This window comes from Aquarana catesbeiana, linkage group LG06 (genome assembly GCF_042186555.1).
Source record: "Aquarana catesbeiana isolate 2022-GZ linkage group LG06, ASM4218655v1, whole genome shotgun sequence".
In the NCBI taxonomy this organism is placed as follows: Eukaryota; Metazoa; Chordata; class Amphibia; order Anura; family Ranidae; genus Aquarana; species Aquarana catesbeiana.
Window position 1 is genome coordinate 102,627,160 of NC_133329.1, and position 24,003 is coordinate 102,651,162.

A 24,003-nucleotide genomic window follows, 5' to 3' on the forward strand; every position below is an offset into this window, starting at 1 on the left:
CCTGGCCTTCAGAATCCCCACTTCAAGCAATTGGCAGCAGGTGGCCTGCTCCGTTTATGTGACTTTTTGGGGCCCAATGGCCAACTTTCCTCTGAAGCCGGGGTATCTCCTACAGACCCCCCTTTGGACTTTTGGAGCAGTCTACAGCTGCGCAACTTTCTGCGCAAATGCCTGCGGACCCCGGGTATACGCTGCCAACTTACTAAACTAGAACGCATATGTCACCGCGGGGAGCCAGTACGGCACAGTCTCTCGCTTATCTACTCTTCCTTGATTCAACCAGCGGAAGGGTTCATCTCTAAGTGGGAAGTGGAGCTTGGCATTTAACTCACTGACTCCCAGAGGGAGAAGATTCTCCACTTTGCACAGAAATCCTCTACAGCCACCAGAATCCAAGAGACTTGCTACAAAATTACAAAATTATGACCCGATGGTATAGAGTACCAACCACTCTGCACCATTTCTTCCCGCAGGTCTCTAGCCTTTGTTGGCACTGTGGCACTGCAGAGGGAACGATGCTGCACATTTTCTGGGCTTGCCCCAAATTATGCCCTTTCTGGCTGGAGGTGGTCCGCACGATCAGACACCTGACTGACCTCTCTTTGGAGGGAAACCCTGCGGCCTGCCTGCTTCACCTTTCGAAACGAACCATTAAGAAATACAAGACCTCTCTCACCATCCAGCTACTGAATGCTGCCAAGGCATGCATCCCCCTCTGTTGGAGACCGGAGAACCCACCGACGAAGTCCCTGTGGTTTTCTAAAGTGAACAAACTAAGAGACATGGGGGATCTAACTGCCACCCTGCACAACAGGGAGGAGACCTGGAGACCCTGGCAACATTTCATTTACACGGACGCTTATGTCCGTGAGGTTGCTGACCCATTAGGCTTGGTTCATTCCCTAGTCGGGGGGCACTACGCTACCTTTCCTTACTCTACCCTACTTTTCTCCTATCCTCGGCTATCTGCTTTTACACTCCACTATGCCTCCACCTTTCCTCTCCCCCTCACCTCACCCCCCTCCTCCCCTTGTCTTTGTCCCCTTCCCGCTTTTGGTGTTATTCAGACCCTCTATCCCCTCCTTTTCTCCCTTCGGTACACATCCTCTCCTCATAGAGCTTACCCATCATGGGCTGTTTTGACTAGATCCTGTGAATATCCTGATGTGCATTACCTATTTCAGGTGTCCCATGTTTGGGCCCACCTGGCTCATGGGTTGCTGTGCCTCCCAAACAACTGTTAAAATTTTAAATGAAAAAATTAAAAATGTTATTGTATTGTATAGCCTAGCATACGTCACCACCAGTTTTAGGTCACGCAAGTACCTGTTAGAATGCTTTTCCGGCTTCGCACACCGATAGTATTTCTATACTGTATAGTTATTTTCATGTGCCTTATTTTCTATGCGGAGCGGGAGTATCTGATATGTTTACACCATCTCATGACCTTGTTTGTTTCTCATGCCTGATTTTCAATATGTATCCTTGCTATCTGTGTTGAATGTTAAACGCACTCTTTATGAAAATAAAGGAATTACAAAAATTCAATCAGGTCAAAGCTATGTCAAACCGTTTCTGTATGCTTTATTGTCCAGTCACAGAAAATAATAAACCACCAAGCTCCAAATCTATTTTCTTCTAAGTGACAAAAAGACATGTGAAAGAGTGGTGTCAGCTAACCCAGAGGACGCGGAGTGCTTGTCATCCATTGGTAGCAATCTTCTTTATATCGCATCCACTCTTCAACTGTTTTCTCCAGAACTTTCCCAGCAACACTCTGTAGAGGACAAATAAAAGTCAGAAGTCAGAGCATTGTCATTTCTCATATATTGGATGTACAGTATTGACCTTGATCGTATGCTCCTGTATACACACATTTTGTGCCACAATGAATGAATTAATAGTTACAAAAACAGAGACCTGTTTTTTTCTCCCAGTTGCTATACACTAGGGGGGAGAATTACTAAAACTGATACACACAGAATGTGGTGCAGCTCTGCATAATAACCAATCAGCTTATAGGTTTTAGCCCCCGTTCACATCGGGGCAATTAACATGCGATTTGACACGTCGAAATGCATGCCAAATCGCAGCCTATTGCCGGCACCGTTCGAATCGGTGTGACGCCGACTTTACATCGCCGCACTGATTTCCAAAATTAGTTCCTGCAGTACTTTTGGTGAGTTTGGGGGCGATTTCAATAGACATCTGTGCATTAAGGCACACAGATGTCTTTCAAATCCCCCCCCCCGACTCGCAATGAAATGCAGGTTTGAAATCGTGCAAATTCAGCTGAACTTGCATGATTTCAAACCCGCCTCCAATGTGAACATATCCTTAAACCTCGTACACATGATCGGATTTTCCGACGGGAATTGTGTGATGACAGGCTGTTGGCGGAAAATCCGACCATTTGTACGCTCCATCAGACAATTGTTGGGCAACTTTCCGTGGACAAATGTTGGATGGCAGGTTTATACATTTTCCACGGACAATTGTCTGTTGTCGGATTTTCCAAGCGTGTGTACACAAGTCCATCGGACAAAAGTCCAAAGTACAAACACGGAACTCAGAAGCAAGGACGAGCTGGAAGTGGTCGGTCTTGTAAACTAGCCTTCGTAATGGAGAATTAACATTCGTGACGCGGAAAATTATGAGATCTCGAAATGCAGCACACATTCTCTTCTTTAATGGGATAATAATGAAGCTGCTTTGCTGGTGATACTGACGGAGTTCTGCCAAACGTATTTAAAAAGGCTTTTTTTTTCTAGTGATATCAAGAATAATATTTTTTTTTTTGGTCAAGTTACCACAACACCATTATCTTGTAGTTTTTTTTATATCAAAGATACAAGTATGTTGGTGTCCCTTGTTCATTTTACATTGTATTTTTTAAAATGTAACTGCTTACTAGCAAACTGTCATTTGAAGTAAAACACATAGCCAAGTATTATTCTACACAATTTTTTTATTGTGCATTAAAAAAAGGAAAACAAATAAAATTAGACATGCTATCTGCCAATAGAACTTAACCAAAAAGTGCATTCTATGCATCCAAAAATATAGAATATATACCAAATCAAATCTTTATTCAACCAAAAAATAAAATAAAAGCCTCATGCATGTGTCCTGCTTCTTAATATAGGGGGTCAACAATGCCAAGAGTTGGTGAAAGCAGGGGTCCGTCATCCGGAGATAATTCATCTGGTTTATACTCCTGGAGCTCCTGTAGCAAAGGCATATGACATAATTGGTCACGATTAATAAATCAACCAATTTTTGGTCCAAGAAATCCTCCTCCTCCTGTTCCTGGACTGGACTTGGGTCAAACAAATAACTCCAAGGCCAATAATAAATAATATGTTATCTCCTCCGATTCAGCAACATAGCTGGTTGATGAACGGCTGTTCAGAAACAAACTGAAAAGCGCAAAATGAAAAGTGCGAATCAACACTCACCAAACTTCTACTAGCACGAAATTAGCAGAAGGAGCCCAAAGGGTGGCGCATGACAATTGAAATTCCTCTTTATCGTATATTTATAGTAAGTCTAGTACGTCACTACGTTCGTGTTTGTTGGCCGACAATTCCTTGCCATTTGTATGCAAGACAAGTTCCTGACCAATGCCCTTTGGACTAAAGTCTGAGGTTTTGTCTGCGGAAAATCCGATCCTGTGTACGAGGCTTTACTGACAAAGTTTAATTAAACAAGCTGAAGTTAGAAGCTGATTGGTTACTATGCACAGCTGCACCAGGTTCTGTGGACACCAGTTTTAGAAAATCATTCCTATATAGCCAAAAGTTTGTGAATTTCTATCTGAGGTGTTGGATACCCCAATCCAAAACCATAGTCTTTATTGTAGAGTTGGACCCTCCTTTGTGGCTATAACAGCATCCACCTATATGGGAAAGCCTTTCATAAGATCTTGGATAGTGTCTGTGGGAATTTGTGCGATTGAGTCAAAAGAACTTTGTGAGGTCAGATGTTGGATGAGAAGACCTGACTCACAATTAGCATTACAGTTCTTCCCAAAGACAGAAAAGAGAAGAAAAAATAGGGTAATAAACTTGTTAAATCCCCTTGTTGGTAGGTACCATGTCCTTAAATTATGTACTTATAAACAAAATTGCTCCAGAAAAAGCTACTAATATTAGCATTTTTAAGGAACAAGTTTTGCACATTATATAAAAAACATCATTTTTTTTATCACTGTAACTATTAAAACCCAACATTAAAATGTGTCAAACATGTTGCCAATGTTACAGATCACATAATGCATGTATGCATATCATAACAAAGTGTAGATAAGGCACTCAAGGATTTTATCATAAATAAAGAAGTAAAGATGAAACATTCAACGCGCTTCGCAGATGGCCCAGTGACCTGTGAAATGCATTGAATGTGGATATTTCATCTTTACTTCTTCATTTTTTTATAAAATCTTTGAGTGGCTTATCTATTTATTTATTTATTTATTTCAGGTACTTATATAGCGCCGTCAATTTACGCAGCGCTTTACTTATACATTGTACATTCACATCAGTCCCTACCCTCAAGGAGCTTACAATCTAAGGTCCCTAACTCACATTCATACATACTAGGGCCAATTTAGACAGGATCCAATTAACCTACCAGCATGTCTTTAGAGTGTGGGAGGAAACCGGAGTACCCGGAGGAAACCCACGCAGGCACAGGGAGAACATGCAAACTCCAGGCAGGTAGTGTTGTGGTTGTTATGATATGCATAATGGATTATGTGATCTGTAACACTGGCAACATGTTTGAAAGATTTTAATGTTGATCTTTCATTGTTACAATAAAAAAAAAAAAATAATGATGTTTTATATATGATGTGAAAAGCTTGTGGTGCCCTAAAAGTCCTAATTAGCTTTTTCTGGAGGGATTTTGTTATTGTGTACAGTTCTTCCGAAAGGTTTTCAGTAGGGTTCAGGTCAGAACTCACTCAGGCCATTTAATTTCCTCATCATCAGATTCATCAAACCATGTTTTTATGGAGATACAAGGAAAGGTAACGGCGCTGCAGGTGATGTCAATCAGATAAATCCGGATCCACTGGGCGCAAGCCATGGTTCGCCGCCAAAACAACAAGAAAGAGAAAAAAGGCTGCACACCACAGATCATCGGTCCAACGTAGATTTATTGTTGTACTAAAGTCATAGATGACTGCCACCAAGATAATGGCACAGGAGAGGTGACGCGTTTCACACTTCAATAGTGCTTCTTCAAAACGGTTTAAACGTTTTTTTCTCTTTTTCTCATGTTTTTATGGATCTAGCTTTGTGCACAGTTGTTGAGCCATGCTGGAACAGAAACGGGTCTTCCCCAAACTGTTCTCATAGGTTTGAAAGGGCATAAATGTCTAACATATCTTTGTATGCTGTAGATTTAACATTGCCCAGAAGAACCTGAAACAAATTATTTGTTCGGGGGTTATCCTAGTTTTACCAGATAGTGGTGTGACAGTCAGATGTACTTAAAAATTTGGCCACACAGGGGAAGATTTACTAAAACTGAAGCACTCAGAATCTGGTGCAGCTGTGCATGGTAGCCAATCAGCTTCTAACTTCACCTTGTTCAATTAACACATTATACAGGGCCCTTTTAGCCCCTTCCTGCCCAGGCCAATTTCCAGCTTTCAGCGCTGTCACCACCATTTTTTTTTACACAAATAGAGCTTTCTTTTGGTGGTATTTAAACACCATTTTTTTTATTGTTTGCTAAACAAACAAAAAAAGGCCAAAAATGTAGAAAATTATTATTATTATAAAAATTTGCAAACAGGTAATTTTTCTCCTTCACTGATGTACACTGATGAGACTGCACTGTTGGGCTCTGATAGGCGGCACTGATAGGTGGCACTGATGGGCACTGATAGTCAACACTGAAAGGTACTGGTAGGTGGCACTGATGGGCACTGAAAGGCGGTACTTATGGGCACTGATTGGCAGCACTGATGATTGGCAGCACTGGTGGGCACTGATTGGCAGCACTGTTGGGACTGTACTGATAATCAGTGCCCTGATTATCAGGGTAGATGTCCCTTTAACACAAGCTGGTTAACAGCTCTCTTCCCCTCTCCTCACGCTGTCAGCGTAAGGAAAGAAAAGCCAAAAACCATGATCAGTCAATTGACAAAGCTGATCACGTGGTAAAGGGCCGCTGTGATTAGTCCTTTACCCTAATCCGTGATCAGCTGAGCCTGAAGGACCAGGGGGCACGTGGGCAGCACAATCACGGGAGGACGTCATATGATGGCTCCCGGCAAGCCCACGCTGTAGCCGTCTTTTGGCTATAGTGGGGGCGGAGAGTGGTTAAGCTTTGACATTCAGCCCACATTCACATTGGACCGATTTGGCATGCAATTTGACATGTCAAATCGCATGCCAAATCGGCGGCTATTGCCAGCAATGGCACCGTCAGTATCAACGCAAAGCCAGTGCTGCACCAATTCCCAAAAGTAGTTCCTGTACTACTTTTGGTGACTTCAGGGGGCGATTTGAATAGACATCTTTCACAGATCTCTGTCAAATCGCCCCCGAAGTCGGACTGCATTGCCAGTTTGAAATCTAACCCGCATTCAGTGTGAACCTAGGCTAAAACCTGGAAGCTGATTGTTTTTTATGCAGAGCTGCACCAGATTTTGCACACTCCAGTTTCAGTAAATCCCCCATAGTGTGCATTCAATATCACAGTATAAAGTGGTTGTAAACGCTAGAAAAAAAAAAAAAAAAACCTAGCATACTAGCTCATTATGAATTACTTACCTGAGATTGAAGCCCCTGCAGCCGTCCTCGTACACCGCTCCGGCGGCCGACATCTCTGCCGGAGTTACTTCCAGGTATCGCGGCTCTGGCACTCTGATTGGCCAGAGCCGTGATGACATCACTCCCGCACATGCGCGCGGGAGCCGCCGGTAACGGCACAGTCTAACTGAAGCAACGGCACGTACGTGCCGTTGCTTCAGTGCGCATGTGCCAATGACGTTGGCACATGCAAATACAGGGGTATCTCCTAAACCATTCATGTTTAGGAGATATCCAGGGTAGCTACAGGTAAGCCCAATTATAGGCTTACCTGTAGTAAAAAGTGTGCTGTAAGGGCTTACAACCACTTTAAAGTAGATATACAGCTATTTTCATGGTTTTGAGATGTACTATATTTGAAAACGGTCAACCTTATGTAAACTATCTTAATAAAGGATAAGTAGCTTTAGTCCCCCTATACTTTTCTGCTCACTCCAGTATTTTCATTATAGATTCTACTCAGCTATATTATTATACATAGCAAGGTCATCTCTAGATGACCTGCTGTGCACTACGTGGATTTTTTTCTTAAACTCTTTGGAGCTGTAGTGCCACATGCATGCTACACTTTCCAATCACTTCAACGGAAAGCAGGCCTGTAGCTTGAACAAGTTACTGGTTGGCTTTCTAGGTAAGCAAATGGAGACTGTGGTATGCAAGCATACGCCATTCTATTACTGCACCCATGATGCTCTTTGTTTTAGGACTACATTTTATATACAATTTTGCAGATATTCACTCTGTGGGCTTGTTATACCACGTCGATCGATCTGTGATTTCTGCATACCATGATGTACGGTGTTAACAGGGCTCACAGAAATTAATTGTTTCATGGTGTGAACAAGTCCTGTATATCAGGCAGTACAATCCCTGCTGAACTGCTGAGATGAAAACAATTACAGCATAAGCCACAAAGATGCTTGTTTTCAGTCAGTCTGAGCAGACCAATAGATGAAATTAATCATTGTGCGTCACTTCTAAGGCTAACCTAACCAGTAAGATGGCTCTTCAATAACAAGGGAAATACCTGCCCATCCTCTGCAATATTGCAACCCACCACTGTGTCTCATGTGGCTCACCTAATGTTGGGAAGCAGGGTTGGTAGAGCCCAACAATTGGATTGGGCTGTTTAAGTTCTAAGCTAGATACAGCACAAGTAAACAAAATAACTTATTACGACAAAAACTTATATAAACAAGGTTTTGAAAAAATAAGCAACACAGATTATTAAAATGACTTATGTCGTGTTGATCCCATTTATATGCACAAGTAAACCCCTCTATATCCCTTTCAATAATGCACATTACAGAATAAGTCACTGTTACGGTGAAGGTTAATAAATTTAATTATCTAACACTTCCTATAATGGAAAAATTGTTTCCTACACTACAGGACCCAGTGAATAATTATAGTTATTCAGTGACTATGATGAGCAATTGGACATAATTAGAAACGTTGGCTCTAATGTAGATCACCCTAATTATACAATGCTGTACTAATAAGGGGCAAAAGTAGTTCCTATCACGATGGAAGGTTGCGAATGGCACTAATTGGGTGCATTACTTTGCCCTGATTTTATATAACCAATTATACTCTGATTACTGTTCATTTGACATCAATATACTAAGAATAGGACTTTGAACATTGATAATTCTCTGGAGGGGTTGTGGCACCTTAGAACAGCATTTCTCAACATTTGTTCAGCCATGGCACCCTTTAAAAATATGCAAAATCTCAAGACACCCCAGGTGACTTACAACTTGTTTTTTCAGGATGCAATAGGGTTGATTTACTAAAATTGAAGAGTGCAAAATCTGGTGCAGCTGTGCATGGTAGCCAATCGGCTTCTAACTTCAGCTTGTTCAATTAAGCTTTGACAAAAAACCTGGAAGCTGATTGGTTTCTAAGCAGAGCTACACCAGAACTCCAGTACAACAAACATGTTATACTTACCTGCTCTGTGCAGTGATTTTGCACAGAGCAGCCCAGATCATCCTCTTTTCGGGTCCCTCGCTGGCACTCCTGGCCCCTCCCTCCTGCGGAGTGCCCCCACAACAAGCAGCCCCCTATCTCTCCTCATTGACTCACTGACTTTGATTGACACCCGATGGCACCCCACTGCTGTCTCGGCCAATGAGGACAGCCGAGACTCTTGTGCAACATTGCTGGGTCAAGATGGGCTCAGGTAAGTATTAGGGGAGCTTCTCCACACAGAAGGTATTTTATCTTAATTTATAGAATGCATTAAGATAAAAACCTTCTGACTTTAGAACCACTTTAAGCCACCAGTGCGGATTACTTGTTAGTAGCTCGAAGACAAATTGCCCTAAAGTGGATTTCCCAGCACCCACCAACCCTATCTGACTGGATATTGAACCTTAATAATAAATGTTTCTTACGAGAGAAACTTTTATTTTCTTAAAATCTTATTAAAGCAGTTTGATGCAATTTGGTCACCTTGGCTAGACCATATTAGCTCTGTGTTGAGTTAGGCTTTAGGCTCTTAGAGTTAGCGGTATGCTTTTTTTGGTGGCTGTTATATATTAATTTATTGTTATGATGGCTTTCAGGTATGCTCTATGGTAGGTTTTTGTATTTGTGTTTGTTTCTTTATGCGGTGTACTTTGTTTTTTTTTTTTATTTGTTTAAAAAAAAAAAAAAAATTATATATATATACACACACACGCGCACACACACACGCACACACCGGGTAAAATAAGAATTGAACCCATTTTCTGTGTATGTGTATATATATATATATATATATATATATATATATATATATATATATATATATATACATACAGTATATACATATACACATATACACACACACACAGGTGCATCTCATAGAATTTCATCAAAAACTTAATTTATTTCAGTAATTTATTTCAAAAAGTGAAACTTATATATTTTATATAGATGCGTTTCACACAGAGTGATATATTTCAAGCATTTCTTTCTTTTACAGTTTTTCTCCATTGTTTTGGCTCATTTCTTGAAACAGAAATGACATTCTCAAAACAACATGGACAAATCTCCAAACCACTTGGCAATTGTTCACAACTGAATTGAATTTCTCATTCATTTCATCAAAATTGCAAATGTCTCAGTACATGTCTCAGTGTCTCAATACATCTTTCAAATGATTAAGTACAAGTAGCCTACATTAGCACAATTTCCAAGTGAATAGATCTTGTTGATCTAAACTGATTGTCAATTCTCAGTCTAATGGTTGTTCTCTCCAAAACGTGTCAGCGTCATTTCATTGTTTAAGTCATCACATGCACAATAGTCTGTTCAATTGTCAAAATTATTCAGGAACATAATACCATGAATACCATATATGAATCTCTTGGAACATTTGATAAAATGATTACAGCAATTGATAGTCAGGTGCAACTAGAACTTGACTAACAAAGGAGGAGTCGGAGTTGGTCTCAGATGACCAATCAAACAGTATGTTTAGTTACCTGACAGGTGCTGTCCATGATTGTAAATGCTGCCAAACATGTATATATAGAGTTTGACCATGCAGGACCAGTACAATTTCTGATCATGGAGGCACCTGGCCAAGTAAATGAACAAGGGAAACTGCCTGCTCGAGGAAGAAGAAGAGGAAGAGGAGTAAGGGTGAGTGGTGGTGGAATAGGGGGAAGAGGCAGAGGAGCACGAAGACACCATGCTGTCCCTGATGAAATTCGGGCCACAATTATAGATCATGTCATCAACCATGGCCTCACAATGGCAGAGGCAGGTCGCCGAGTGCAGCCTAATGTGCCTCGCTCTACAGTCTTCTCTATCATCCAAACCTTTCGCAGGGAAAACAGGTATGTAGTCAGTCAATGATGGAATTATATAATGTATAGGACAGGACACTGTGCATAGAGCAACAAATATGTTTATTTACTCATTTACGTATTCATTTAGTGTGTGTGTGTGTGTGTGTGTGTGTGTGTGATAGGCCTACAGTATTACAGTATCTTACCTCAGTGGGATGTTACGTATGATACTAACAATGACAAGAAAAATATTGTAGAAAATAAACTATGGAATAGTTTATTTTCTACAATATTGATGATACAGTTTACAGTAGTATTCCAGTCACTGTGCAGTGATGCATTGGAATTGTGGTAAAGTTACTGTAAGTAAAACAACAATACGATTACATTGGTAACTCATTCTGTACGGAATACATAAGGTATAAATTACGAATGGAGTGTTGTCCTTTGAATTCTATGTCTAGGATTGGACGACAACCTGGCACGGGTGGCCGAGGAAAACTTCTCAATGAACAACAAGAACAAGAGATCTGTAACATGGTGCAAATAATGCCATCACATTGAGACAGATCCGCAATCCTACAAGACAAGGCCATATTCCAAAATGTCACTCTATAAGCATCTCCACAATAGCCCGCATATTGAAGAAGCATCAGATGACAATGAAGAAAATTTACAGGGTACCATTTGAGAGGAACTCTGACAGAGTGAAAGAGCTGCGGTACCAGTATGTACATGTAAGTCAGTCACTGGTTGTCCATCAAGATAACCTTTTTACAATTACCATAAGCAGTGGTTCCCGAAATGTATTGGTTTCAGTACCCACTTTACCTGATTTCTGAATCTAGGTAATCCAGGTATGAAAGTATTTGATTTACGTATCTGATTTATAAACATTTTGTCTAAAAACTGCAGCTTACTGTATGATGCAATTATCATTATAATCCTTATTTTGAAGAATATAACATACAATACAGTAAGAAAAAGGGTCAAAGAGCTGCAATTACAGTAGTGCCTCCCATGTAAATCTATCTAATACTGTGGGTTTTACTGTAACATTTCAGTAAGTCTACTCATTGATAATTTTTCCCCTCCCCTTTCTGTCAAATACCCCCTGTAGTACCTCTGCATAGGGTACATGTACCCCAGGTGTGGAACCACTGGAATACTGGCCAGTAATATATTGAACTTGTGTAGAACATTCCTACGTAACTGTCTGTAACTGTAGTGTATGACTCTTCTGTATGACTGACTTGATGTTTTCTTTTTTTACTCTATTGTAGAGAATAATGGCATTGGAAGGAAACGAGACCTCTCACATACTCGTGTATGTGAATGAGGCTGGCTTCAACCTGGCCAAGGGCCGAAAACGTGGCCGAAATTTTATTGGCCACTGGGCCACGGTGGATGTCCCAGGCCAGCGAGGGGGCAATATAACTATGTGTGCTGCCATTTCTGAGAATGGTGTGGCCACTCACATCCCCAGTCTTGGCCCATACAATACACAGAAGCTCCTCATCTTCTTGGACAGCCTTCATTTGGATTTGATCCCTGAAAATAAGAGAGGTCTCATAGGGCCTCACCTACCACAATATATAATTGTATGGGACAATGTGAATTTCCACCGTGGCCTGCTTATCAGGGCCTGGTTCACTGCTCATCCAAGGATGGATATGGTGTTCCTACCACCTTACTCTCCTTTCCTCAACCCTATTGAGGACTTTTTCTCCGCTTGGAGGTGGAGAGTGTATGAGCATTGTGCTCAAGATCAGAGGTCCCTGCTCCATGCAATGGACGCTGCCTGTGAGGATATTACAGGAGATCAGTGTAGGGGATGGTTGGGACATGCACACCATTTCTTCCCTCGTTGCATCGCAAGGGAGGATATACGCTGCAATGTTGATGAGAATCTGTGGCCAGACAGACAGCAGCGTGTGGATGGGCAGGAGGTTGAGGACGGTGGCCAGTGAAGAGATGTTACAGTAGTTGTGAAACTCCAGCTTTATTTACAGCATTGTCGGCTACATGTAATTTTCCTTGTTTTTTGTTTGTGTGTTTATATTTCCGTATATTATGCTGTGTACATTTTCTTTTTACTCTGATGTATGGAAGTTACTTTGTGTGTGAATGATAATGGTTACAATACTGTAAAGTATTTTTTCCTTGGCAGTATGAGTGCAATGTGTGATGTCAAACCTTGGAGGCTACTCTTACCCTAAAATCTTTTCTTTTTTTTCAGTTTTATACACAATTGTATTCAGTTAGCTAGACAAAAACTGTACAGTAACCATTGTCAATGAAGGACTGGGCTAAGACTGAAAGGTGGACATGAGGGATATTTCAATGGTCCTCTGCCTTAGAGACAAAACATCTAAACATTTTGACTTGCAGTGCTTACACAATGCCAAAGGGACGAAGCATTTTGGGGGCACTGACTATTTGAATGAGAAAGAAATTTATTTTTGACACATGAGTGAACTGTTTTGGGAAAGATATGAGCTTTTGAAGGTGAACCATGGTGTTGTGCTGAACCATCCAGTTTATTTTGGCAAAAGCACCAAGAGAGTTGAGAACGTCTGGTCTGTTTCAAGAAATGAGCCAAAGCAATTGAGAAGAATCTTTGCCATTTTGGGGGCAGTGACTCTTTATATGGGAAAGGAATATGGTTTTGAAGCATGAATGAACAGTTTGGGGAGAGATATGAGCTTTTGCACGTGAGTTATAGAGTTGTGCTGAACTGTAAGACTGTTTTGCCAAATGAACTTAGAGTTTTGAGAATGTAATTTCTGTTTCAAGAAATGAGCCAAAACAATGGAGAAAAACTGTAATTTAGATGATTATGGCTTACAGCTAGTGAAAAACCCAAAATTCAGTATATCAGAAAATTTGAATATTACATAAGACCAATAAAAAAATTATTTTAATACACAATACAGCTATGTTGGCTTACTTAAAAGCTTAACCAACAGAAAACGTATCTTTCTCTGTTTCTGGCATGTGTAAATCATTGATAAAAATGCAGATGGGTGATAGATAGATAGATAGATAGATAGATAGATAGATAGATAGATAGATAGATAGATAGATAGATAGATAGATAGACAGATAGACAGATAGACAGATAGACAGATAGACAGATAGATAGATAGATAGATAGATAGATAGATAGATAGATAGATAGATAGATAGATAGATAGATAGATAGACAGATAGACAGATAGACAGATAGACAGATAGATAGATAGATAGATAGATAGATAGATAGATAGATAGATAGATAGATAGATAGATATGCCCTAATCTATCCTCAGACTTATTTTGTATATACTGCTATATACAGTATATACACATTCTTCTTAACAGCCACATTCTCCCATGTGCTTGGCATCTATTTTTCAATCCATTTAAGAAAATATGTTTGAAGCTTGTGTGGAATGGAATTGATGAAACAAAAACACGACAAGATAGCACTGTCCACTTCATCCAAGCAGCCAGATTCATGTTTTAATCAATACTACATGTCAAGTATTCTGCCAGTGCACATGAGTCCCATTTTCCGTGAGCCTGCCTGCTGAAATGGTTTGCTGGAGAAGACTTGTAGCAGCATGTGAAGCACACAGCAAATTATTGCACATGGATGGAAATGATTTTAGAATGCTTATAACCTAATAAAATAATGCAGTGAACAATGATGGGTTTTAAGCCAAAGCCACCAATCACATTCATGGAAGGACTCATTCCCACCAGACTGCATTTTCCTACGTTTTGAGGGAAACTCAATTAAAGTTAAAAAGCAGTAATAATGTATGGGAGTTATTTAGTAATGGGGGAACTGGTGCATGCAGTATTTTTGGTCTGATGATCTGCAATATTTTCTTCAGTTTAATTCTATAGGGCCCTTAAAAGCTCATCCAAAATGCACATATAATAACTGCCTGAGCAAGTATCTTAAAGAAGAATTTCAGGTATGAATATTTTTACATAATTCTGCTTGAACCAATGTAACTATGCATTTACCATACCAGTGGGATCCCTCTGGAGGCTGGAAATTGCTCTAATAGAAACCGCTACTCCAGTGATCTTTGTTAGCTTGTAGGTCCCATGCTAAGCGGCTACCCTGCTGCACTGTGAAAACAGGAGGTCAGCCTTTCGACACAAATGCTTTTCAGCGAATGCTTTGTGTTTTCTCATGATGTCTCATGAACTTGATGTCACCATCCATCCCCTCCACTTCGCCCAATCGAAGAATTTTTTGCATTCATTGAGAAAATGTAACGTGTTCTCTGAATGGTGCCTGCGCCCAAAGGCCAACCTTCTGTGTTCATAATGCAGCAAGGAAGCGGCTTGGCATGGGACCCGGAAACTAGTGGAGATCAATATGTTAGCGGTGTCTTCTTCAGTGATTCCCCATTTCTAGAGGGATCCCACAGGTATGGTATATGCTTAGTTTATATTGTCAATACCTGGAATTCTTCTTTAATGGAAAAGTAAGAAAATACTTTAAGTAAGGCCCCTTTCACATAGGCTTCTTGATTAGATCCACCTGTCAGTTTTTCATGCTGTCCTGATTGGATGCTCTATTCAGGTCTATAGGTAGGGGGGTGTAAATGGACTTGTGTCTTTCTACATTCACCTGCTTCCAAGTCCATCCAGATGTGCGTCCTTTTCTGTTTTCCAGGCTTTAACATGATGGATAGGATGTAGCCTGATGTAAATGGACAAAAATCTGTTTATATCCAGCAGACATAGATTGACCATGGGTGCACCACAGTCCGCTATCAAAATGAATTCTGAATGGGCATGGATGTCGCAAAACTGATTTCTTCCCAGTTCTGCTCTGATTTAGCAGGAGATCTGCTCACAGATCCCTTGCTGAACAGAGCAAAGCATGCCCATGTGAGAGGACCTTTACTACTGTGACAAAGCAGAAGAGAAATTAGCAGACATTTGTCACCTTATAACAGAAAGTGCCTAAAAAAGGACCTCTATGGCAGATATAGTTTTAATTAAAGCAGTAGATTTAAAACATATTGAATGTTACTTTTGAGGTTGTGTTTTTCTGTTATATTTAAATTATGCCGCTCGTGTGTACGCGGCATAAGTGTAACTGGTATGCCGCGTACACACAAGCGGACTTTTCGACCGGACTGGTCCGACAGACCGAGTCCAGCGGACAATTCGACCGTGTGTGGGCTTCATCGGACCTGCAGCGGACTTTTTCGGTCGAAAATCTGACGGACTTTAGATTTGGAACATGCTTCAAATCTTTCTGACAGACTCGAGTCCGGTCGAAAAATCGTCTGTATGCTAGTCCGACGGACAAAAACCGATGCTAGGTCAGCTATTGGCTACTGGCTACTGGCTTATCAACTTCCTTATTTTAGTCCGGTCGTACGTCATCACGTACGAATCCATCGGACTTTGGTGTGATCGTGCAAGTCCGGTCATTAGAAAGTCCGTCGGACGTCCGTCGTAACTCCGTCAAAAGTCCGTCGGAAAGACCGTCGGACCTTTGTTGTCGAAAAGTCCATAAGTGTAATTGGTGCCACTGGTCATAATTTAAGATTTCATAAACAAGACTAAGTTAGGAATATTTTTTTTTCCTTCACCCAAATCCAGTAGGATGTTTAGGCCACTGGGGCATGCTGGAGAGGATTTAAATATTTGGGGCAGGCCATGTGCTTTCTCTCTTCCCCTGGGCTGAGGCCTGGGAAAGTGCTGCTGGATAGAGCTCTGCTGTTTGGCCCAAGGGCCTAACATGTGCTGACGTGGACCTGCAGCTGTCCTGCCTGGTCTGGGGGAAGCTGTGCCAAGGAAAAGAGCTAGGGGAGGCCCCTTGTTAGAGAGAACCAGGAAGAAGGCTGGTCTTACAGAAGGGCCTGGTGACTCACTTGGAGGACGCACTGAAATTTGGGAGCATGCTTACAGTGCTGGGCTGGTTTAAAGGTTCTGAGACTGTGAAGCTGGGCATTGCTCTGGAGAGTCTTTAAATGATCTTCATAGTATGTAGGACCTCAAACCCTCTTCACCTTCACCTTCTTAACCCCTCTGCAATAAAACTCTAAAATGACAAAAGTGACTAGTGCTCAATATTCTCTTTCAGTCCCGCATTTTAGCCATGAGGTCAGCCCTAGGGTGAAATGCTAGCCCACCCTTGCCTCTGGAGGTGCCATCCTGTCTTTAGGGTGTCAGGGGGCGTTCTACACCAGCTATTCTCAATCAGGGTTCCATGAAACCATAGAATTCCCCCAGAGGTTTATAGGTGTTCCTTGAGCTGTGGTTGATTGACCTCCCATTTAATGACCTGCATAGTTCTGGGGCCAATGCCACTTGGCAAAGCAAGCAGAATTACACTAAAAATCTTTTTAGCTGTCTGTAAGGGTGACATTTGGACCACCACTGTAAGGGTTTCGTTCTTCCTACTGGCTACCAATGTTAGATGCATTTTTCCCATTGACCCCCGATGAACTGGTTTTAGTAAAGATTCCTTGAGAACTGGAAATTAGTTGAGGAGGGTTAAAAGGTTGAGTACGGCTGTTCTACACTATCTTCCACATCCCTCTTATGCCGCGTACACACGGTCGGACTTTTCGGTTACAAAAGTCCGACAGCCCGTCCGACAGACTTTCAACGGACTTTTGGCGGACTTGCGGCAGACTTGCGGCAGACTTTCTAATGAACGGACTTGCCTACATACGATCACACAAAAGTCCGACGGATTTGTACGTGATGACGTACACCGGACTAAAATAAGGAAGTGAATTAAAAATATGACACAGGATTTCTGAATTTTATTCTGACTGGTCTAATTTGTGAAAAGGCCAAAATATTAGAGGGTTACTTTCCGGTCTCAGTTCATGTAAGAGACAATAGTTTGTCCTTACAAATTAGGTGCTTAAGAACAATGGATTTTTGATATACTCACAACGCCTGTGACCAAAAACAAACTAACCAGTGTTCACAAGGATCTTCGAGTCCCCTAAATGTGAAATGTGAAGACACATGTGTTCATGTAAACTTGTCGACACAACAGAATAACAAGTCTGGTTATCTAGTGACCAAACATTGTCTCAGCTCTGAGAAAGACAAACACGGGACGGGACCCATTTCACAGAATTGAGCTGGTTGTAACTATTGCACTAACTCAAATAATTATATATGTCAGTTCATAAGCTTTATACTGCAAGTTATAAAGGTCAAAACTTTCATGACACTGCGTTCATACATATATCTAGCTGTGCCTGCTTACAAGCCAATGGATTACAAATTATTTTACCAGACAAAATACTATAATTATCATGAAAATCTTTATAAGTATATGATTTTAAATCATAACACAATTTTTAAAGGTATCTATAAAAGATTTATCCTGACACAATAGCCCATTGCCGGAAAAAGGATTTATAAATATTAATATGGGTTATTTATGTATAATAACCATTGTTAAATAAACATATGTGTGTCATAGGGAAGTGGTAATCCCATTAGAGATCCAGTGTGTTGGATTCTGTATTATCATTTTTTAAAAGATTTTTTTTTGCCATATGCACAAGGTGAATACAATTTACAAACATCAAATATATATATATATATATATATACCAGGTATATACTGTTCAATGCAAGACAGGCAATCTATTCATATAGCTTCAAATATCTCCATATGTACATATAGCATTTTTTTTGTTTTTTTTATATTAAGAACCACAAAACGATGATAAGAAAAAATTTGTATCAGAAAAACATAACTGGGAAAAAAAGACCCCAAACATTTCAGAGTGAACTATTACCTTTAATTTTATGTTATACAATTTGCGATACATTCAAATGAGCCATATTGCTACACCAATATGATATACGCTGTAAACGAATCATTTCAAAACCCTTTATCTTTTTTTTTTCCTTTTTTGTATTCCTCTTTTTCTGCTGCTAAGGGCAATCTGCCATTGTATCCATTGACTCCACCCATCTAGCCCAAATTCTGGTACATTTTTTAGAACATCCCCTAGCTGCATATGTCAGTCTGTATAAGGTAACATTAGAATCAACCAGGTATTTCCAGTCCAATAATGTAAGGTGATCTGTCCGTATCCAATTTATCACAATCAATTTACAAACATAAAAGAATTACAGTCATAGAAGAGTTTCAACATTTTTATCCATAAGCTCAGCCTCAATTAATCCCAAATGCCCTACCATAGGACTGCATATGTTCGGGAGATCAAAAGTATCCGCTATAAATTGAGTGACGTAACCAAAGTGGGCCAACTTTATTACACTCCCAAACCATATGCAAGAAGGAGCCCTCATCTATCAGACATGTATGACAGGATTCTGTATTATTATTCTTAGAAAGATTGTCTGTGTGCTGCAATAGCCGTAATTAATAAGTAGTTAGTATACAAGTTATGTATTTTTTTCCCCTTTGTATGTGTACAAATATTATTTTAATTGCTATATGAAATAGTGTATTGTTATAGTGGAATATTAATCAGTCCTGTAACAGATTATTTTAAAGGAATAATTTAGAATAGACACTCCTTGTCCTAGAATAACACCTTGTGGCCAAGGATGGTAATACTTGAGTAAACACGAGTTGATTATTCAATGAACCAACCAATCAGAAATAAGGTAACACCTTCTGGGCCACCCCCTGGTGTGTTTTATGACTATATTGTTGTCACAGTATAAAAAAAGAAGTCAGGTACACTAAGGACAGACATCATCTGAACATCAAAAAAGGATCATCTAAGATATCTCATCATCTGACACCTCAGTGAGGCCAGGACACAGCTCAAGGATAAGGAGATGCCATTTTGGGAAGGAAACTACAATCAATAATTGGCAGCCATTTTAGAGTCTGTCGGCGACCATTTTTAAGCCAACAGCCATTCTAATAGGGTAATTATAGTATATCTTCTGTTGATTGGCTTGCTTAGGTTATTAAGCCAATTTCTATGGTTCTTTTGGTAACCTAATCGTTCTCCTCAGGATAACATAACCATTCAAATTTTTTTTTTCTTCCTATTTATTTTTCGTTTCTTGGGCCATAGTGGCCTACCGTTTTGCGTAGTTTGCCGCATATTCCTTCTGCAGGGGAATAACAGTTTAAAGTATAACTATAGGAAAAACTTTTTTTTTAGTTTTGGATGGAGTGGAGAGAGATTAGAACAGCTGTCAGTTTTTATTGATGTCTGTGGCCTCGGTTGAGGAGATCCCCCCTCTCTTTTTGTCCTGTTTACCATTATTATTGAATATGAAAGTAAAAGGAAACCCCAAATTTTGGGTTGTCCCCAGAAAAGTAATAGAGGGAAAATCTTCCAATGGGGGACACTATTTCTCGTGATCTGGGGGTCCCCAAGGATTCCCCTAATTTGCAGGGATTTCTTCTCACTTCCTATTTGACTATCAGGCAAGAAGTGAAGGAAAATCTCTGCAATTGGACACAGATGCTGAAAAAAAATCTGGAAGGATTATACCCTTCCTTGCTCTTTCCAAAATGAAAAAAAAAAAGTTTTGCCTATAGTTCTACTATTTCTGTAAAACTCAGACTATTGTCTTATTTCATCAGCATCGGTTATTTTGTCTACGGGGAAAATTGAATTGTTGTTTTTAGTTCATTCTATGTATGTATTATCTATTATTACAGACAATTTTGGTACTTATATGCAATTATCTTAGTGTCTATGTACATCGCAATTGGGCTATTATGTATGATGTTTGCATGTGTCGTAATAAATGTTAATTTATTCATAATCTCCAATCCATACTCACATCGATCTGTTGTGTTACTTCAAAGGATTTTGCATTGGCTAAAAGCTAACTCAAATTAATTAATCGTTCAGGCATTCCCTGACATAGCGTAACAAGGTCTTTGAACCTGCAGACTGGAGAAACGGGAGCATAGAAGTGACTGCCATTCACTTACGCAAGACAAAGCCTGGCATAACCATTGTAATTAATTTGAACTCAGCTGGCAAATTAGTAGAAGTGTTTTGTTGACAATGGTTAAAAAAAAGCAAAAAAAAATGAGAGTATGCATCATGGAGTTGTTAAGAAAAAAAATAAATTGTATGGTTTGTATGAGAATGCGGATGGTGGGGTATTCAGCTGTAGCTACAGAAAACAAAGAAATTACAGATTCTGGAGCAGATCACTGATTAAAAGAGCATCTACAAGGAATAGCTCTGAATTTCAACCCCCCCCCCGTCTAATAATTGGACGTATTATTGTGAAGAGCCCCAGAGACATCAGTGTCAGGGAGACTGTTACCTTTCTGAGTCTGTGGCCCCGGTTAAGGGTGACCTTACCTGTGAGTGACAGAGGGTGCACAGGCTGAGCAGGGAGAGCAGAGGTGAGGAACGCATCCAGCTGAAGGGTCAAAACAAAAACAGGATTAGCCATCAACACACAGCATTGCTCACAATGTTACTATCACAGCATGTCTTCTGAGAATCAGAGCATTTAAAAGGAACATGTCCAAATGAAAATATGCCATACCTGACTTGTCTTTAAAAATGCATTTTCGGTGACACAATGGCTCCAGAAAGTGGAAGATATCAGTAAAATTGAAGACTTAGTTCTCTCCGCAAAACACCAGCAGGAAAAGTACAATAAGACATGGGCAGTATGGAAACAATTTATTTACTCTGCAGAGGGAGTTGCCCTTAGAGTTTCCTTAATGGAACATACGACTTGAAGGCTCGAATAACGAAACCGAGCCGATTCAACCAGAGTCCTAGTAGAACCTCACCCCGTTTATTCACCCCCCCCCCCCTCCTCCAGTCCTTCCACTCTTCTCATTCCTCACTCTTCCCCTCCTCTTTTCTGACTATTTTTTCCTTTCATACTTTCTTATAACCAGTTATATGCTATAAGATGGAGATGGAGAACGAGTTTACTTTAACTGAAGGGATTACTACACATAAACTGAGATGAACAAATTATATTCCGTTCATAACGCACATCTAACTCATTATATTTCTGTGACCTTGTTCCCTTCCTCCGCTTCACCAAAATGTTGTTGCTGCATATTTTGTTTTTTTCTTTTTATGCAACTGTGATATGTATGTATTAAGTTGTCTTTACCCATGTTGGGCAGTAATAAAAAACTATATTTGAAAAAAAAAATGCATTCTCTACTGTTATCCACAACCTTTTTTTGCTTTACTGTTTAGTGAAGTTTGGGTGAGAGGCACCAAATCTAAAGCTGCTCCAAAACAGAGTCCATGGAGTCAAGTCTTTCATTAGGGGAATACAGTCATTTGAAATTAGTTGGTCTTAGATCAAGATGGCCTACTAGGACATCTTAGGAAAAAAATCCAGGGGTAGGGGAGTGAATATTTATTATTACAAGTATTTATATAGCGCAAAAAATGTAACCACTTGACCTCTGGAAGGTTTTACCCCATAAATGACCGGGGCATTTTTTTACTATTCAGCACTGTACTACTTTAACTGGCAATTGCGCGGTCATGCAATACTGTACCCAAATTAAATGTTTATCATTTTTCTCACACAAATAGAGCTTTCTTTTGGGGGTATTTAATCATTGCTGGGTTTTTAATTTTTTATTATATAAATAAAAAAGACCAAAAAAACCCCCCCCAAAAAAAAACAATATTTTCTTCTCTCTGTTGTAAAACATATCCAATCCAAAAACATTGAAAAATCAAATTTCTTTAAAGATTTAGGCCCAAAATGTATTCTGCTACATGTCTTTAGTAAAAAAAAAAAAAAAAAAAAAAATCTCAACAAGTATATATTAATTGGTTTGTGCAAAAGTTATAGTGATGTTGTGTGCATATATATATATATATATATATACTGGAATTTATACAGCTATAGACACTATACTGTAATGGCAGTGATCAGCAACTTATAGTGTGACTGTGACTGTTATAGGGTGATGGGCAATCCTAGTTTAAGGGGTTCCGATGAGACTGGGGCTCCCAGTACGAGAGGGGATCCCGCCCCCCGTCCTTTGTCTATACAGCGGGTGGAAGGAGGTTAAATAAAGAATAATAATTCAAAAACAAAGCAGGAGTGCATTTTCCTATCAGCAATTTGTAGTATGGGAGTTTAGGCAGGTTGTTTATTTCTGCACAAGGTAATTAGTGGATGACCCAGGCTGAGGGGGAAAGTGTTAAGTATGTGTGCTTAGTTCCCAGGCTTTTTGGATCCAGCCTACTCACTGGTGATATAAATATGGTTGAAGGCTGGGTTCAGGGCCTTTCGCCCACACTTGAATGTACATGTTGTGAAGGAGGACTGCTGCATCTTGCCGTTTGTTGGAGGCACCTCCGACAAACGGCAAAAGCGAGCATCTGGAGAATGCCAACATGGACTACTTACCATGCAGAGGTATACCTGGGCAGCCGATCAGTTGTAGTTTGACTTAGGAAATTGACTATGTTCAAACTGGACCGTAGTACTAAAAAACTTTTAAGTAAAGTTGTATCAACTGTCCTGAGCCTGGTCTGAAGTTATTCAAAGAGGTGCATGTTGGTTCTGGTGTATAAAAAGAACCAGGGTCTGTAAAGCACAATGGGATGTGAAGTTCAAGGGTTAACTCGGCAAGACGAGGTGGAGGAATGTAGTTGCTATGAGTAACCAAGCACTAGTTCAAGACACAAGCAACCAGTCGTTAGGCATGGTACCTGGTGAGGGTGACAGGTCTTCCGTTGGGAGTCGATGTTTAGGCTACCTCCCTAGCTGTCGGTTTCTGGTAGCAACCAGAACCAAACCCGTGTTACAGAGATCCATGGCCTGGTCACAAGGTACAGAAGTGAAGTAGTTAATGAGTGCATGCATGAGGTCCACGCTATTTGCACGACGGGACCCTGATGGCACCCGGGCATTGATAAGTGCGCTCCGAGCGAAGGGTACCCCTGTATGCAGGGTGAGTAGGCCCTACCCACAGTGGGAAATCCACGCAAGCAAAGGAAAAACATGTAAACTCCAAGCAGTGTCCTTAGCAGGATTTGAACTGAGGACCCTAGTGCTGAAAGGCAAGAGTGCAAACCACTAAACTAGGCATCACTAAATGGCGGATCGTGGTCCGGACTTGGACCGAATGACAGTCCTATCTGGACCTTGCTGCGCCATTTAGCAGCTTGGGTATCCCTCCTTGTTCCCCCACTGCGGCCACAGCTTTCGCCCTTACAGCATGCAGAGGGAAGGAGGCATGACATGACTGGACGGCGGATGGGAGCTGCATAACTTTTAAAGTTAACAAGCTGGTGATTTGCTGCTAGGATGTGGGGCAGTCCTAGCAACAAATCACCTATCTGTTAACATGAAAAGTTACACAGCTCCCATCTGCTGTCCAGTCATGCTGCGCCTCCTGCCCTCTGCCTGCAGTTGAAGGTAGGATTATCAGGGCTTTTTTTCAGCAGG

The 24,003-nt window shown here is 40.5% G+C and overlaps 1 protein-coding gene across 1 annotated transcript in view; it reads right to left on the bottom strand.

Moving 5' to 3' along the window:
• Positions 1-24,003, bottom strand: part of LOC141148805 (glucagon receptor-like) — a 178,062-nt gene that overhangs the window by 72,698 nt on the left and 81,361 nt on the right. Inside the window, exons 2-3 of the mRNA XM_073636567.1 lie at positions 20,916-20,976; positions 1,681-1,777 (exon numbers count right to left, since the gene is read on the bottom strand). Coding sequence (XP_073492668.1) covers positions 1,681-1,777; positions 20,916-20,976 — 158 coding nt within the window. The remainder of the gene's footprint in view (positions 1-1,680; positions 1,778-20,915; positions 20,977-24,003) is intronic.